The 20,242-nt window shown below is 36.7% G+C and overlaps 2 protein-coding genes across 9 annotated transcripts in view; one reads left to right on the plus strand and one right to left on the minus strand.

Annotated features, from left to right (window-relative positions):
* The window catches only part of LOC145959213 (neurotrimin), a 402,237-nt gene that overhangs the window by 242,830 nt on the left and 139,165 nt on the right, over positions 1-20,242 (plus strand). The gene's annotated exons all lie outside the window — the stretch shown is intronic.
* On the minus strand, positions 16,838-18,839 carry LOC145959208 (uncharacterized). Its single transcript, XM_083077835.1, has one exon. The coding sequence runs from the start codon at positions 18,714-18,716 to the stop codon at positions 17,502-17,504; it is 1,215 nt and encodes a 404-aa protein (XP_082933961.1). The 5' UTR covers positions 18,717-18,839; the 3' UTR covers positions 16,838-17,501.

Genomic DNA, 20,242 nt, shown 5'->3' on the forward strand with positions numbered 1-20,242 from the left:
CGGCACGTTTTAGCTTAATCTCAATCCGTAGCTCGGGGTCACGTGATTTGATCGTTAGATCGGACGCCAGAACCAAATTAGAAAGCGGAGTAATTGCGGGCCGTTTGCACGCTACCGAACGTATATAGCTGACCGAAATACCGCGCTGATATCCTTCCACGATGTAGCGATTCCGGGCGCCCTCGGAATCCGTGCTCGCTTCCTGTTACGATTTGCGTTACGTATTAAGCATTCCTTCCACCATCCGACAGGGGAGAAAAATCTCGAGCGGTCGCCCCGCGGAAATTGCGCGCGCGGTGTGACGTCCGACAAATGTTACATGCAAAGGGGAAACACTGATACGGATAAAAAAGCGTCGCCTTTTTGTCACTATTTTCTAGAAAATGCCTGGGCCATTTTTCGAGGAGAAATCTGCGTGCGACGCTATTCGCCAGGCGCGCGCAAAAATTGTTTCGCGAGATCCCTGGCTCTGCGCTGTACTCGATTCGACGTGCATGTACCTTTTAACCCTGTAACTGAATTACTTCTGTGATTCAAATAGCGGGAAACGGATGAAAGGTAAATCCGCGTTCTCGTCAATGATCCATATTTCGCTCGGTGTAAGGAAAAGCCAGGTAAGATGACAAAAGGGTAAAGATGACAAGTTGCCAACCTTTCTAAACTAAGATGACAAACTGGATGTTCAAAAGTTTATTAAAGAAGTTTTTGATAATAGTAAATAATCTGATGTATAAGTACAATGATCGCAGCATAAGAGATGAGGAAATTAATTATAAATAATTATTTTTGTTTCATCTTCAACTTTATTTTGTTTAAATTATGTAAATATAGACAATTGCTCTTTTGTCTTCGTGTCATATGTTTAATTTTATTATTTTTTTAAATTCTATTATAAAAAATATTTTTGTCTTATTACGTTGTTTAAATTATAATGACAAACCAATATAAAACGATTATTAAAATTAATCTTTTTATTCGTAAAGAATTCATGTTTAATCTTCGTCTTAGACGCTACTAAAAATCATTTTATATCTGCATAGGATTAAAAAAACTTGATGTTGATTTTTAAAAATTTAAATTAAAAAAGAATTAATTTATCAATTTCTCGGTAATGATATTCAATTTAAAAAAAAGTAATCAATACTTTTGCGTCATCACAAAAATTAAAAAAAATCGATAAATTTTAAGATTGTCATCTTACTCTTTTCTCTATTTCGAGAGTCTTTTTTCTTTTTATTTCTCTTTGATAAGATGACAAATAAAAGAAGATTGTAATGTTCGTGTGCGACTTGTGCACTGTGATAAGAAAATAGCGTCCGCTGACTTAAGGTTCCATAACAAATTGTTTTCTTCACCAATCTTTCTGTACAGCTCCGTAACGTCATCGGGATGATTGATTTTGACGATTTTTACGCCTTCATCACTGATGCGCGAAATGCAGGAAGGAAATGGATTTATTATTATTATTATTATTAAGAAATATAATCGCGCCGCGAATTTATTCCGCGTTCCGCGATGCTTTTTTGTCGGGTAAGATGTCATTCGCAAAGCCTCGATATATTTATAAGTTTGGCTCATCGTGCATTTAAGATGTATGTCAGTATCAGATAGCTAAATCGAGTCAGTCCTAAAATGCACTCAGATAACGTATAAACGTCTCATATGTCTGTCGGGAGTCGGGAGACGACACGTTGACTCAAAATATGCGCGGGCGAGCAAAATGGCTTCTCGCTGATATATTTCCCCATATTTTTCGCTATTTTTCCCAGAACGTCTCCCCTCTCCCTCGAACATACGCGAGGAGGAAGACATAGCTATGCGTCGTAAAATCCGAACGGATCGTCCAATTCCGTTAAAAGTGAGTCCGATGGAAAATCGTTGACGCTGCTGACTGCCATTTTTCGAGAAAAAGCTGCGGAACACGACGACGGAAGCGAGGAAAGAGCTTGCTGGCGCATATGTTCTCTCTCTCTCTCCCTCCTTCCCCCCTTTCTCTCTCTCTCTCTCTCTCTCTCTCTCGCGATTAGAAGATTAAATTTGTGCCCGGTCGATCGCGCGGGTCGATGGCCCACTCGATCGAATATAATCGAGTCTCGCTCGTCCGATTACACGCTGCAACGACGACGTACAATTTCGCATCGAAAGATTAGCTTCGTCCGGAATATCCGGTAAATATTAGAGTCACATTTAGCTCTCGCCCTCTCGTACATGTCCCGTAATTCGGCTGGCCGAATCGACGATTTCGTTGAGCTACTGCATATCCGATGGAAATAAATGCATAATTTTAGGTAAAAACGAAAATTCTCCTAGAGCAACGACGCGAAAGCTGTTGGAATATTTCGAAAGAGCGGAAGAGGCGGAACGACTCTTGAAATTCTTACGATTACGGTTCGCGATTGTTACCCACCTCCCCCGGAGATTTTTACTAGCCGTACGTGACCGAGCGACCGTTTTATTTAGCGTAATTGTCACGTGACCGCGGGATACACGTAATATCTTTGATGATTATCTCGCGCGATGAAATAAAAAGGACGTCTCGCGCGATATGGTATTTTATAGCTTGTACATTATATTCGAGCTGTAAATATAAAATCTGATGCGTGCACGAGAGAGGGAAAAATTTACGTTTGTAACATTTCGGCAAAAATAACAACAACGTCACGTCTGTCCGAACTGACCGATGAAATGCAAATTGCGTCGAGGCACGAATCACAATATCGAGCGAGCCAGGACTTTGATGATATCGAATATTATGTTACGTTCAAATCTAATCCAAATCCGGTGAAATTTACGTGCCAACGTGATCGATTCGCAATTGTGTACGGAAGAGTCACGCGCGTTTTAATCCTCCGGTTACGAATATTATGCATGCACATTTCGATAAGATTGAAAACTCGCCGTATTCGAATTGTAAATCGGATCTTGATGGCATTGGACGTCGGGCGAGCTAGTCGAGCGAGCCCGAGCGGAAATGCACTTCCGGAGATGGCGATGCACCAGGAGCTCCGGAGATGCAGCATGCCGTGTCGCGCATACGCCGTTAAGCTTCCCGTACCCTCCTTCCGGTTCTCAATGGCCGAACAGGCCGACTTACACAGCCGCCGCTGGTGACATTTAAATTCGACTGCGGATCGTGATTGCCTCAGATACGCGCCTCTCTCTCTCTCCCTTTTTCTCCCTCTCTCTCTCTCTTTCTCTTTCTTTTTTTTCGTAGCGGTTTGATTTCGCTGATTCAATTGTTCTTTCTCGCTCGAGAGAGAAGGAGGAATAATATGAGAGAGAGGAAGAAAGAGAGAGAATTCTGGGGGACTCTGCCACCTTCTCCGTCCGACCTCTGGTTTCCTTTTTGCGTCCGCGTCTCTTCTCAATCTCTTCTTTCCACTCTTTGCGCTTCCTGGCCGGCTTCTCGAGGCTCACCCCTCTTGTAGCTCCCATCGATCTGGAAACTTCGACGATTTCCCACTTCGTCGTCTGCGATCCGACACCTCGTTCTGCGGCGCGACACAGAACTCTTTAATCCCCGATTTCTGGCTCGCTTCGCCATGCGAGATATCGTTGTCGTTATTTGGGTCGCGGAACTTTTTCAACGATTTTGCGAGAACGACCGAGGGGACGCGTACTAGATTTTTGGTAAAAATTCTATTTTGCCACGATGGATAAATCGTATTGTCTCCTTTCCTTTTTTTTTTATTACGCACGCTCTATTGATTTAGCAGGAACAGAACTCGATAAACCAATCGATAGATGTTCTCTCAACAATCTAACGACAACCGATGCTTATTCTAATTTAAAACAAGGTAACGTAATCATGCTGACACAATAACGGTACTTGATTCAACGGAAGAGCATCGTATTACTTCACATTATTCACGTGCATCGAGAAAAAATCTCAAGAATGTCCTTTGATATTCGATCTTGAATGAAAATTTTTGCACGGCGACAAAAGCGGATACGTGGCTAAAAAATGTCACTAAGGGCGGTTGAAAAAAAGGAACAAAGAGAAAGACAGAAAGGGAGCGACAGACGCAGGTAATTCTTTTTGCTATTCGTTAACGCGAATATAATGACACTTGTAAGCTGGTATTTCTCCGATCGAATATCTCCGGCATATGATCGCGCCGCATCTTGCCGCTACATTTGCTTATTTAAACACACGTACGCGCGCGCGCGCGTGCATGTATCCGTGCGATTTATCCTGTCGGCTTTTCCGCCACCGCCACCGCCGCCACCTCGCCACGCCGATTCGATATTTCTTGTCTCGTAAATAATAGGCGCGGGCGGCCCTGTTTATTTACTGCGCGTTTTATCTCAATGGCTCGCGAGCTCGCGCACAACAGGTTAAATGCACCTCCGTTCGATGCGGCATGAATTGCACAGCCAGGTGAGGCCGCGCGTGCGTCATGTACGCATGCAAAGAACGGGTTCGAGGTTTATCGCCAATAACGGTGCGAGGCCCAGAGTGCACTTTCGAATGGCGTCCGTGTTAAGCCGAAATTATGCGCTTTTGATGCTCGTTTGCGTTTCTCCCTTTCTTTTTTTTTTCACCCCGATATATAAACATACGAATGCGCGGAATTATACCGGCGCCGCCGGTCGGGAATGCAAAAACGCTCTCTTATATGCGGGAGGAAAATGTCGCATAATCACGAGTGGAATATTATCACGTGATGTTTTTTTCCTCCTCCACCTACCCCCCCAACAGCCCCGACGCCGATGTTATTTTTCATGAACATGGGTCTTATTTTCGCGCGCGCGCCATTTTCGTGATTTTTACGAGAAGCGCGTTTAATTGATTCGAAAATAAAATTCGCACGGTGTTTACGGGACGCCGATAATATGACTGCGACCGGTGGACTATCAGTCGTTATGAAATATTGCCGCGGCTACAATTTAATATTTTATCATACAAATGATTTGTTCCCGACGGTATCGATCCGCCGCTTATCGCGTCGGTGTTACCTTTGTGCTCGTATTCATACAATGTAAGTGCATTAATATTCCTGCACTTGAACGTCCCTGCTCGAGCTCCTCTCCCTCTCCTCTCCAAGTTTATGCGCGAACGCAATTTTTGCACGGCAGCGAAAACTCGCGTCGATAATGAATATGATAACGAGTTTTCCTCGAAAGCATTATTGATGGAATTTTTATAAATTTAATACGTCACTCTCTGTGTCTCTCTCTTTCTCGTGGTTTCTTTAGCATATAGATGAGCTACGGTATGGAATTTTGTTGCATTAAGATGGTCGTGCAAATGCATTAATAGCGTATTGTGAGATTTACATTGCAAGCTTTACGGGTTAAACCGGGCTGTTATAATATGGAGAAGATATATTTTAAAACTCCTCTTTCTTCCTTTACACGATATATATATATATATATATTTAACGTAATTTTATGTATATTTAAACAGTTAAATTAAGGATCAAACTTTTTTCACCTTTCTCATATTAAAATTGTTTTATCTATTATGTCATCTTCTCTCCCTCCAACTCTCACGTAGATATACATGTACTATAATTTTATCGCCATGTATTTACGTGACAGGATTACATTGACATTTTACAGCTCGGAGCTAGAGTATGCGATTAGCTCACTGTTATAAATTCGAGATACGTAGCCGGACGATGGCTTTGATACGTATTTCTTTTTTTAATATTAACCACGAGACTCAGAGCTAGTTTAAACTTACATTACTTATATATTATTTTCAAATTACATTTTCATTACAGCAAAGTGTATGCGAGAATATTTGAATAAAGAGAAAGAGAATAAGTAAATTTCGTAATTTTTTAACTTTTTCGTATTCTTGGACACTTTTATATTTTCAGTCGTTTTTATTCAAGTAAGAGCTATCGATATACGCAAAGGAAACTGCGATCAACGCACATGTACACATGATTCATATGTTGTGCAATTCTATATGCGATTTCGTTTCTTCATCCCAGTCTAGACTAATGTTTTTTTTGCCGCCACCCCCATCCCTTACATAAATGCAGAAGTGTACACGCGACGAATGTTAAAAAGCCGTTTATAAGCGTACCACACATGAAACACGCGAGTTCCGAGTCATAGTCGCCGTTCGCGAAAATGCTGGCAAAAACGAGAGTCACGAGCCATGAAAATCCGTCATGCGACGCGATGCGATTCTTCGTTTTTTAAGAGCTTAAGTAAATCAGATCGAATACCGCAAACGAAGGAGCGTAAGTAATAATGGAGTACTCTCATTTTTTAACACATATCACGTTCGAATCACAAGATCTTCGATAAGATTAATTCGTGTGCACAAATTTCACGCGATTATCGCTGATATCAGTTTTATGACGCGTCATTCTTAATCAGATGCGATATATATTTGAGACGATTCACAATAAGACCATGTTGTATAATTTTTGCGACATATTTGCAGGAATTAGTTCTTCGTTCGATAGATACGTATAGACGACATGAAAGACAACATTTGTTTTATTAATAAGACTCGCGAGCGTTTTTTGCTCGATAGAAAAACACACGCGACATGAAAAAATAAATCGGTCTGTTTTAACAATAAGCGTGATTACACTATGTTCTTTAGCGTGCATCGCATGGAATGTTATTTTTCCACATCACCGATTCGGTATTCTTGCGGCAGCGGAAAAAAACGCTTGCGTTTATAATCTAAAAATTGCAGAAAAATATCAGTATATAAATAATTATTCATGGATGTGTGCAGCGATATTCGCTATAAAATTGGTAAAATTGGTTGAAATAAATAGTTACAAAAGCTATATAATAAAAATATTTTTTGAATAGCAATTTAAAAAAAGAGCTTTTTTATTGTAAAAAGAATCTGTATTATTTCAGGAAATAAAAATATAAAAAGCGGGGAATAAAAATGATGATACGAGTAAACAATTTACAGAGAAAGGAATTTTTATATATTTGTGAGAAAGATACAAATAATAAAATGACAATACGTGTAAATAATTTATAGAGAAAGGAATTTTTATATATTTGAGAAAGATATAAAAATAATAAATTATATCTTGCATATCGTTTTTATTTATAATTTTTTATTCACTTTCTCTCTTTTCTCTTTTATATAAATAATAAATGCAATCAAATAATACTTCTGCGCGATGATTATTTCTTGTATCAAGAAGGGAATAAAGACCTGGTCGCGATCTCAAGCGGGCGATAGTCGCGCGAATCTGCATTTCTAGTATTCGCAAAAACTATCGATTTCGCTCGGAGCACCGCCTTCGATATGAGACTTAACGCACGACACACTTGGTCGAGACTGCATGTAAAATAGCGTATGAGTGCATAAAACACTTAAATTATGTGACCTGTCGGCAACAGTCTTTTAAACATTTGCTGTGATAAATATTAAGTCCCTTTGAAAACAAGACAAAGTATTTTCAATTGCACAGCATGGTCGCCATTGTGCGCGCGAAAGAAGAGAAAAAGAGAGCGAGAGAGAGAGAGAGAGAGCGTTTTATAGAAAATATTTCTGTGAACGGCCAGAGAGAGAAAAAGAGAGAGAGAGAGAGAGAGAGAGAGAGAGAGAGGGAGAGAGTTGTACCGAGTAGCCGGAGGTAAAATTAATGTCGAGATTGTTCGAAACTCCGCGGTTTTACCGCCAAGTATTTTCTGCAGGATGTAACGGGCCGGGGGGAAGATGAAAGATCCCATTAGCAAAATCAAATTTTCCGCTACGATGTGATATGACGGTTTTCGGGAAATTTCACGCACGTGATTCACGTAATGAACTTTTCAGATTATGCCAGGGAGCCTGTTCTCGACGAAAATTTAATTCGGCCGCCGCCATTTTTCGCCACGATTTTTCAATATTTAATGTCAATTATCTCGGCGCATATAAAAGTCATACGTAAATTAAGAGTTTATTTCGGCAAGATTCTACCCGGCAAGACAATCTCTCTCGTCGAAATCGCAATTGAATATCGAGAAAATAATTTTGTATAGATTTCATAGAGCGCGCACCTCATTTCTACATCTCTCGTTTATCATTTAGATTACATTAATACAACAATACGCGTTTTCTCCAGTGGAGCTGAAAATCGGTCGGTCGGATCGTTGAATAATATCCAACGTGTGTATTATGCACGATATTCGAGTAATAAGATAATACGGGATAAAATTAATAAAAAATCGATTGGAGAAATATCTAACTGCATTCGTATACATGCAATCCTTTTTTTTTATTATTTTATCCCAACCACAGAGCGAAGCTGGGAATGCATTTAATAATCCAATTAAAAATAAATATATGATACCTATCGAAAGAGCAAATAAAGATTGTTGATTTTTATTATGTGATAACGAACGAATCTCTGTGCATAACGCAAAGTAAATATCGAATTGTGAAATTTATACATAATATATCATACAACTTGTATAATATAATATACACCTCGTATAAATTTATAGTTTACGTTAAATGAATATAATGCAAGATTGCCTCCATCCAAAGTTTAAAAATTTTATATATCTTTACTGTTATATTTATCTTTAATTTATCTTTATTTTTATAATTATAGCTGGAAGATATTCATTTCGAGTGTCTAATTTCTTATCTCCGCCCGAAAAGTGGTGCAATAATTACAGATAATACGAAGCCGTAATTTGTGTCTTGTTAGCGTCTCTGCTTATATCCAAAGAGTTGTAATCGGATGTAAGATAATCTGACCACGTACTCGGGCTTCTTTTCTCTCTAATCTCTTGGTCAATCACACTTTTCATCGAACGCCTTCGCGGCTATCAAATTAATTCGCGATGTACATTTTCGGTTCAACAAATCATTTAAACTGACTTTGCATCACGATTAAACATTTAATCGAAGAAAAAAGCTTTAACCAAAATGAATGAGATAAGCTTTTTGGAAAATAGACCATCGCAGAATACTCTTCATTTTGAATATCATGCTTTTGTGTAATAAATCTTTTGATACAAACGATATTTAAGATAAATGCACAGAGAAGCACATAGTGAATTTATCACATAACTAGTTCCTGACGAATCACAATCGATAACCGACGATGCTTTTATTTGCATCTGAGAGCAAGTTACCGAACTAATAGTTCACAGAAAAGCTGCCCTCAATCGCGTTCTACCTTGTCTTCAATGACTCACGAACTTTTATGGATACCCCATTCGATTCGTTCGTCATTTCTCGATTACGTAGAAGAAATCCCGTTCTATTTGTCCTTTATCATTTGCATAAAATGCGAGGAAAATGCAGTCGGATTTTGATCGCGAGAATGTGAATTTCCGCTTTTCCTCTCACGATCTCGTCATCCCTTGCGACGTGACCTCCATTCTTATTTTCTTCTTTATATCCGGTCAAGCACTATCGCACCCAAACAGAATATGTTACGAGTAGTTATAGTTTAAGAAAATTAATCTTGCAATTATTTTATCTTTTATACAATTATCGCTTTTTATTTATTTTATTTATGTTAAGATAATTTTATATAATATCGTGAGAAAAAAATTTATCGACGCAATAAAGTGTAGATCGATAATCTTCGCATTGCCCTATATTTTCGGTAATAATCACGCGTTTCGACGTTGTCAACGCAAATTTGAGGGGATACGGCAATATTTACGATATGAGCGGATGCGAAATCGGACGGAACTATGTATTCCGATATATAGTCTTAGAGACCCAATTACACGTGTGACGATCAACACGGTCGCTGTAACTGCGCGATTACGGGGTAGAATATGGTACCTGGTGCTGTGGGCCAAGATAGCGGACGCCCGTGAATCTATCGACAGGTCGGGCACGATGACTATCGGCATCCAATAATGGACCGGCGTCGTTGTTTGCGACCCAAAGTGACAAAAGAAAGAAATTGGAGCTTGTGTATGTACGTACGTGAAGCGTGATCCGTCCGATCGAACGCCGACACTTGGCGCCGATATAATGAGAAAATTGCCATTAATCGAGCAAACTGAAAGAGAACGCCCTTTATCTTCCTTCCTTTCGCGATAATATGCGGACGATATTAACGAGCTTGTACTTCATATTACGGTTCTTCGATAGGACACGCAGTTTTTCCGACAATATCGGGTAACGTTCCTCGATACCGTGTACCACGTGCTATCACATGAAGTTTTGCGCAATTTTGCGAATCGTGTCAGCACGCGAGTTGTGCTTTATCGCGAGTCACGCGCAATTAACGTATAATTCACGATGCAGTTTTCCAATTTTACTCGCGAGAAAGTTGCACGGCGATGCAAACTCGCGTGAAAATGCCGCTCAAAGCCCGCACAATTTGCATTGTAATTCGGCAGCCACGATAGTACTAGTATTCGCTTCCTACTGAAATTACTCATCAAAGTGGCAGTGACTTGTATCAATCAATCTTTATAATATTCGTGGTGAACGAAAAAGGATACAGATAAAAATTAAGAAAATAGACAATTTTCGCATAAATATTTCATTGTGTATACGTTAAATATAAGGAATATATTTTTTACAGAATGCAAAAATTATGAAAAGTATATATTTCTTCAAAGAAATTCAATTTTATTAACGAATCATCTTTATCTATAATAGAAGCTTTTAAAAAGGACTTCTCGTTACTTATAATTAATGATCGTCAGATGCCACTTTCTCTCCGAGTTTCGTCGAGATTTGAATAGATTACTATGCGGTTTACAACTTTATTATTACCGCGGTAGCATGCATATTCTTAGGCAATACTTTAGGGAATGCAGAATGTGCGAAGTCGCGCGTGCATCGATAAATCGGGTTGGGAAAACTATCGGGAGAATTTAATGAGCCGTACCGGCTTTACTGGCCCGCGCGGCTTTATTACCACTCCGTAATTTAACGTGCATCGATTTCTTGTCGTTGCGAGAAACCAAGCGCGATAATTCATTAAACTTGCCCGCTTCTTGGTAATAAGGGTGTGTCCATCCAATCCATTATGATTGTCTTTCTTTTATTCGTCTTTAATTAGTGCGATACATTATGGCAAATCAATCGCATCTTCTACCTGTATTGCTCTCCTGAGAGAGAGATTCGCGATATTTATATAATTATTATCTTTAAAACATTATATTTTTTCATTATACAACTAAATTATAAGACACAGAATAATGTAGTATTATAGTTATTTTTAAAAACGACTTGAAGAAATTATTCTCAATGGGAATAAAATTTTATTATTATCGAAATATTTTTTTTTCTCTTATGCGATATAAACAAAGATACATTTGGCAGATAATTTTGCACACTACATTTTTAATTAAAGCTTACAATCTTCCTTTTAATATATTCTACTTTATAAAATTACTCAATAAAGTTCATCGTCAATTGACGTTTGTAAAGTATCGTAAATTAATTCCATGAATTTATATCATGATATTCATATCATGGTATAAATTCATCGAACAACATTTACAACATTGCTCTAGCTGCTTCAATTAAACAAAAAGTCCATTGATTATCGCGGCGCGAATCTGTGTGGAAGTTTGCGTACCCGGCTTATGAGGGTTCTCGGTGAGCTTAGCATTCGTCGTATGATAAAGTGGGTGACCGAGGAACTTTCTCGGTTATAGAGGAGAGGCCCACAGCCCCGTGTCCGAGTGCGGCCGCATCGCGAGACCTCGGAATAAATTGACCGACGTCGCCAATGGTGGTTGTTTATTTTCGAAATTAAATTGAATTGGCCCATAACTTGCCGGTCTATTAGCCCTGGGGACCGAGCTAGTTTGCTCGTAAATCTCCGGAGTATCGGACCGGTGGCACATACGCATACAGACGCGTATACGTGCGTATAGTATTTATGTGTGTATGTGTGTGTGTCGCCGGCGGGATGGCGAGCGCGGGGGAGGCGCGGGTATTCGATTCGCTCCCGACAATGCGTCCGGAAGCTCCCAGGAAATACATGGGCGTGGTGCCGAGATAAATGTACTCTCGCATTTGCATACTTCTCGCCCGCACGGTTCCCATATCCTCCCGGACGGCGTTCGATCCTCCGTTCAGATCCTATCTACACTTGTCCGCCTTCTCCTGCCTCCTTAGCCTCCTGTCTCTTCTCTTCTCCCCCTTCCCTTTCACGCGTATCTTGTATCGTTCATATGATATCGAAATGTCGGGTAGACCCAGTCGAAAGTAAGAATAGCAATGTCCGCGGACAAATATGATGTCATATTTACGATATTATTATATATTTCGTCAAAATTATTTATAGGGATTCGATTCAAGTGTCTCTTTGCGAGACTCACACCTTTTGGGGACATCAGTAGTGTTCTCGAGGAATTTGATGTCGATAAAAATCGATCGCGCGAAAGAAGAAGCGCGCGGAAATGGATTGCATAGAAATCATAGCGCAATGTTTCGAATGATTGAAATAGTTCGAGAGATGATTAGATTGCCGTAGGTAGAGAGATATCTTTTCGCGAGACAAATGCGCGCGAATCGAACGGTAAACCAGCACGGTATTCCTGTGGGATAAACTCCTTTTGGGACGCTGGCGGTAGCGTGGATTTATTCATCCTGCTCGATTACTCGCTTGATTATCGGAACAAATCGAGTAATTTCCGTCCTTCTCATGTAGATATATTTTGCCGCAAAATACTCGTACGTCAAATAATTTGTCAAAGAGTCCTAAACAACTATCTATCTATTTATCTTATTTGTCTAGTTCAAGTGATACTTGGATAGCGGAAGTGCTTCCGGTTGCATCACGTATTTAATAAGGCTATACATATAAATGGAATCATTATGAAAATGTGTCTCTGGGACATTTGTGACTTAATAGTGAACACACGCACACACACACAAATTAGATACTTATATCGTTTCGCGATATGTATAAAAGTATATATATTTATTTATTAAATTTTCTTTTATATATATATTTATTTATTTATATTTATATTTATATTTATATTTCCGAATGTTTATCACAAAATGCATCAACGTTTTCAAAATATTTAATTTCTCTTGAAACCATTTTACATCGATATAAACTAATAAAATATCAATTTATATAAATATTTTAATTTAATTATTAAAATTAATATTCCAGAAAGAGGAAACGATTGGATAAAAATTCTTTTAATAGGATTTTCTCGTATTGATACAGATACAGATATATTCTATCAAAAAGATAAACTGGGTATTAATTTTTCAGACGCAAGATTATATAAAAGTCATCAGAATATATACATAAGAAGCATTCTCTTATAAAATAATCTAATCGATTAGAGATAAATAGATAGAGAACTGATTTTTAATTAATATTGATTTTTAATTAATTAATATAATTATCTCCCATTTTATTATTATTAATCTGTTGTGCCGGGGGCGGCACGGGATGTGGAGTAGCCGGGAGTTTCTCAGAGGATGCCTCGGAATCGTCTCTTAGGATTACTCTCTTTATTAATTTTTTATCAAATCGTTTATTTCAAGATTTGTACACAATTTGGTTAACTTTTAAATATATCTTATTTCGTGATCCTTCTCAGGAGTTTCAAGTTTCTTTCCTTAATATCGCTAGCCTTCGAGCTTGAACAAATTTCCTTTAGCGTTCGATGCACAAAATAGCGGTTAGCCCTGAATTCGCACTCTTTGTTAATTGATTTTTTATTAACGACTGTCCGCCGCGGACCCGCGGTGGACGGTTTTTAACACCTCATTTTAGGGATGTTTTGGAGGGGATCGCCTAGCAACATGACCATATATGATCATGGAAGATTTTCGTGGCGGTCAAGTCCAAGTGCAAACGAAGGAGGTTCAAAGTCGAATCCCTTCGTTGGCATTTTCACGTTTCCGGCGAACTCGCGCGTGGTTCGCTGAGGTAGCGGTTTTACGCGGTTCGCGAACATTCTATCGCATCTAAAGCGTATAAAATTTATTAATGGTAAAATAAAATTAAGTTATAGTCTTTCGGACTATAACAAATCTTTGCAATAAAAATGTCTCTCACGCTTTAAAAGAGTAAGTAAATAATAAATTCAATAAGAAAAATGCATCAACATAAATTTCTATCGAAAATTGAAAGGAGAATATGAAGAGCTCACATGAAGAATACGATTATATAATAATGTATTGTTGCTATGATACTTTGCCAACTATTTACGATCGAGCCAATCGTTGAAGAATAGTAGTTTCTAATTTATTTCAAGGAGGCACTATAACAAAGGGAAGTGACAAACGACTGTTTACGGAAATCACTTTCTTCGACATCGTTACAGTGTGGCAACGTTCTCGAGCTACACCGATAGAAGACTATCAAGAAAGTCGGAGGAGGCTCCGCTCGAACTCGTAACTGCAGTTCGATTAAAGTGTTCCTGCACCCATCGTACCTCGTTCCGGCTTGCGCTTGTCACCCCTTACCTCGATTCTCTCTAACCCCTTTGCCGTTTCTCCTCGTGTTTTTCTGCCTTGCTCATCTTCTTTCTTTCGCTTTCTCCTCCCTTTCTCTGTCTCTCTCTCTCTCCCCCTTTATCTCTATCTTTCATCGCGGTATACATACATACTTGCCTATGTTCTCCGATATCGCAACTACCCAGTAAGTTCAACACCAATTGTTAAACTCGCTCCAGCCCTCGAAAAGTTTCGCTCTAAGCGATGTATACGGTGTCGCATTCTTTGCTCTTAACGATCAAACTTATCCCAGGCGACACTTCGACAACTATGCGAAAGAGAAAGAGAGAGAGAGAAGAGCAAGAGAGAACTTATATTGGCGATTGTCGGGTTCTCGAACTATTGTAACGGCGTTGTTCGTTTCAAGCGAACAACGAAAACATTTCCAGCAGTTAAAATATCGAGAGATAATTAGTCACACAGATATCTATTTTGATTTCGTCATTAATTGTTTCATCGATCGATTGTACAATTTATTTACTAATATATTTATGCAACTAATATATTTATGTCTATTGCGAAATAAGATTCCACGATGAAAGAATTTCACTAAAAATAATATTTCTAAAATATAAAAATTTTCGATAACAGTCTTTTTACTTATTATATTCACTATTTATTTCATATTTATTATATATATATATATATATATATATATATATATATAATAAATATAAAATAAATAGTGAATATAATAAGTAAAAAGACTGTTATCGAAAATTTTATATATATATATATTATATATAACAGCTGTTTACAATTCTTTTATTTAATGATTACTTTTTCAGGTAACAGCTGATTGATATTTCTTTGAAATAAACAAAGTAACATTTCTGTGTTACGTAACTGTAATGAGTTAGGAATATCATTCTAAATAATTATGTAACGTAAAAAACACGGCGTTGTATATGTGCGAGAGCTCTTTTAGATACAATATCGTATCGTTCTTTGTAGCAGCAATCATAAAAGATTAGATCAGCGCTATTTTAATCTTTATAACCAGCTTGAACGGTAGCCTTGCTTCATAAATGCTCTTATGGTATGAATACAAAAATAGAATTCTGTCACATTACGTGCCTACGTCAGCAATCTAATAAATAGTTTTTACAGTTTATAAATGTTAAAAAGTGCAACGCATTAAAGGTATAAATTTAAAATCGAGATAAAACTTTGTCACACATATTAATCTTATATTTAAATTACTTGCTTAGATAATTATTTAAATTTCGTTTCTAGATGAATTTTAATGAATAAAGGATAAACTATAAAATGATGCTTTATATTGATATGATTGATTGAGAAGATTTTTACGAATTCAACATATAAACTATGTATTTATTATTCACATTTTTCATAGATATACATTAGTTTCCTCGAAACACATCTCTGATATATCGAAGTTTTATTGCGCAATATAGTAACAGTATACATGATTCATCAAATCTCGCATCTCCAATCACACTCGTAGAATTTTTTTCCTCGTAATAAAAATATTGTACAGTTACAATTATTGTAGAAATATCATGATAAACGTAATAACGTTTATAAAGAGAATTTTTTCTTCACAAACGAATTTTTCTCTATTACGTGCACTCATATATATCTATATTTTTTAATTTTAACAACAAATATTTTTTTAATTTAAATAGTACAGAAATATATATATATGGAGGCTAATAATATTATGAATAAATTTACGTTATCAAACGCGATATTTTATTTCTCTATCTCGCGTGTGCTTAATACTTTTTATATATTAAGGAAATACTTTTTTCTAGAGGGAACTTCGACTGTATGTGTGAATCTGGGACGCGGCATAAGTGAACTTGGTGATAAACGCCGCTGCTAGCTTGGAAAGATATATGGAAATGACAAAGTTATTCTTTGGTGGTTACGCGTTTCTTTATTTGAAAAGTAAATCCGGATTTGTGTAAAAACGAAAGAATAATTTCATCAATGTGTGGGTATCTCTGCAATACTGTACTTATTTTTATATAATACGCATGTATATATCTTTTTCTCTACATATATAAGTATGCAATGTAGATATGAGATTAAAATCCACTTACATATATAAGTGGATTTTAATCTCATATCTACATTGTTTTCGTGATATTTGTTTGCACAGTTGTTTTACAAACTATATGCGACAATTTTCAATCGATTCATTTTATCTACCTGATAAAAGTTACGTTCAAGTACGTAGGAGTAATTATTTAACATTTTTCGATCTAATAAAATTAATTGATAATAAAATCTAAATATTTTTTTTTTATAAATATAAAATGTCTTAATATCGCTAGTCAATTAATCAAAGAATCAATTAAAATAAAGTATTCGACCAAACTAGCCAGAAATTTTGGTTTATTAATACAATTGTATTAATAAACCAAAATTTTAAAAAAATTATAAAAAAAAATCAATTAAAATAAAGTATTCGACCAAACTAGCCAGAAATTTTGGTTTATTAATACAATTGTATTAATAAACCAAAATTTCTGGCTAGTTTGGTCGAATACTTTATTTTAATTGATTTTTTTTTATAATTGTGACCCGAAAATTATTTCTTCATCTAAATTATTATTTATCTAAATTATGCCGTATTGACAGTTTATATCTGCTTGTAATTTACAGTCCTTTTATATTTACGTTGTATGCACTGAGAAAGAAATCTGGTTGCATTAATTAGAAATCTGATAGATTCAACCAGTATGTCTATTGGAAAATGGACGAATCAGAATTCCTTTAGGAATTACTGAGTAATAATACTAAGCTTACAAAAAAATGACATCATTTTGTCCATGTTTAGTTAATATAACAAGAAATTTTATAGATCCAACTAGAAAATACTAACCAAATCCTTGTAGTAAATTCTATTAAACTAGTTATAAAAAATTTTAGTTCTAGTTCTAGTTATAAAAAATCGAGTCTTATCGTGGTAACTAGAAATTTTGCTTGGTTTAATCAAAATGCCTTTTATCAGATACGTCTTGTTGGTACAATCAAACGATTTCTCTCAGTGTGCGTCCCTGACATGCAATTACTTATTTAAAGATCTTTCGCATTTATCACACCCATTAATTAATATAGACATATACATTATGTAGAAAACAAACAATCATAGGATATGTTTCAAACAACCCAAATCTTTTAACTGCAACAACATATCAGCTAATATTTTGGATACTTTCTCTTCACCGGCTTGCTTGTTGTGTATTAGATAGTCCGTTTGAGACATGTTCCCTGTTATCATTTTATCAAATATTTCTTTGCCATCATATCCCATCAATGTTGTTAAAAAGAAGGACGCGATAATGAAACCAAAGAGAGCGCCTCTTTTGAAATCGTCCAAGAAAGCATCATACGAATATTTATCGATGTTTTGTACGCCAGCGTCCAGCAAATGTTTTTTTATTGTGTCGTGATAGGCTCGTATGATGTCGAAAAAATTATCCTTTCTAACTTCATTCGAGCAAGAGAGATAGAGAAAAGTGGAAAGATCAACGACCGGAGTCGAATATCTCGAAAGCGCGAAGTCGATCAGCATCGGCCGTAGTTCTCCATCATCTTCCGTCTTAAAAAGAATATTGTTTAATGTAAAATCGCCGTGACACAACGTGGCTAAAGGTTCCTTTGGCTCCGCCGTTTTGACCATCACTGTGTCGTACGCTTTAGAAAGGAAGGCATCCATTTTGTCGCAAAAAACTGCATCGTATCCTTGATTACGGAGATATTCCACTGCCCGGTTCGCGGAAAAGTTCATGTACAACTTTTCCGACTCGTTCCATGACACGTCATATCTACTTTCTTGAAGCTGCTGCACGATGTCGAAGAACTTGTCGCTCTGCTGCTCCTTCATGATGTAACCTTTGGCGTGGAACCGTCCTATCTCGCGTATCGCCGCTAAAATATATTCCACAGAAACGTCGTATGCGGACGGAGGAGGGCAGTATCCTCGTTTGATAATATTTTCTAACGCGATCACCGAATCGGTGGGCGGTTTCTCGTCGGTATAGAAGCATCTAGGAAAGTTCTCGTCGGGTTTGAAGTAGTTCCGATAGAATAAAATCTCGTTGTGAAACTGAGGATCGATGAGAACCATTTCCCTGTGCAACTTTATTCGTACGGGTCTCTTTAGTATCAAGGATAGTTCCTCATTCTGTCCTTCATTCTTGTTTTTAAATTTCACGCATACGTGATACAACGTAGACATGAAAAGATCGCTAGGTTCGGATACTTCGTATCGAGCTTCCTCGACGTTCGACCCAAGACTCTCGATAACTTTTGGCATCACTTCTTTGATCCATCTTTGAAAATCATCCTCATCAGACATTTTGTCTCTACACTTTCTATCTTCCTCGGTTATAAATACAAATATACGACACTGCAACTTAGCGCGAGCTTATCTTAATTGACTACTGAATGGTACTATGGTTCTGATGGTAGTGACATTCTACAGGCAGAAGCTAATGCCATGCCACCTTGCGTTATAAGAATGTATGAATGCGAAAAGAGTGGGAGATTTAATGCATCGCGATGCTGCTGGATCGTCTGTCAACACGACATGGAATTACGCACGGAAGTACTGCTTGTTATTGACTGATGACCGTGTATCTAGGTCACCGGAATTGACCGATTATCAAATATTACAGAACGGGAAAAAATCAATTACAGCATGAAAAACATATATTATAATGCGGTTGAATAAAATCATTCATTACCGAACGCGTTGCTCTACATTAATCAATTAAGAATATTATACTTTTATATTTTATACTTTTAGAAAGGAAATACATGATTTCTCGAGAATTCAGAATAATTTTGTCTTCCTTTTACGATGAATAACAAATTAATACGCGAGTATTTTTATATGAAATTAACAATTAAATTATGTAATATGTATTGGATATTTTACTCATCGACATACAATTTGCGAAGAATGAGACAATTAGTATAATTGTATTATAATGCAATTAAACTTTGTTATAAGAGAATGATTTATAATAACTTAATTATATATAATATAAATAACTTAATTATTATTTTCATGTTATTATAAATAACGAGAATAATAATTAAGAATATGTTATAAAATAATACTGAGAAAAGTTTAGACACACACATGTACGCACGACGCGTACATGTAAACATATTAATCAACGATTAAATATGAAACAAAGTTGGCATTTATCTTTGTAAAATTCGCTAAATCATTCTGTTAAGAACTAATATTTAATATCATATGATATATTTTGTGATAGCGTTCTCTAATCTTATCTAGACCGTTATCTTGATATAACGTATTATTACGTATTATTTACGTGCAGTTACTAAAATAAATTTTACAAGTTATACAAAATATATTCAAGCAATAATGCACGGTCAAATTATTATTTAATTGCAAGAAGCATTACTGCCCCTGTTTCAATAAGTCAGATTACGTGTATTATATCAAATTGCTTTTCTTTATTTTTGAGTGAATCTAGAAAAGTCGTAGAGTACTTGAAAATGAAAAAATCTTTTTTTATGTATTCTTTATTCCGAGTTCATCTCTTTAGCCGCTCTCCCGTTTTTGGCGTTCGTATAAGTGTAAAAAGAAATGGGGTCACGAAAGATGCTTTCGAGAACAATACCATCAGACACGGTTATCCAAAGAAAACTGGAAGAAAGTGGATGAAATATCGAATCGTGTGAAAACTAACGAACGACTAAGAAAACTGAGTGACTCAATCTAAATGGAGGACTAGATAGGTTTTTTGATTTTTAACTTGAGATTAAATGTAACGAAAACGAGAATTTTAACTATTGTCTTAACGTCTAAAGAATAGTGCCGGAAATTTTTAAAGATTTATTCTTTTA

This window comes from Camponotus vicinus, unplaced genomic scaffold (assembly GCF_025532165.1).
Source record: "Camponotus vicinus isolate PSW18456_S1 unplaced genomic scaffold, iyCamVici1.0 SCAF_1, whole genome shotgun sequence".
NCBI classification, from domain to species: Eukaryota; Metazoa; Arthropoda; class Insecta; order Hymenoptera; family Formicidae; genus Camponotus; species Camponotus vicinus.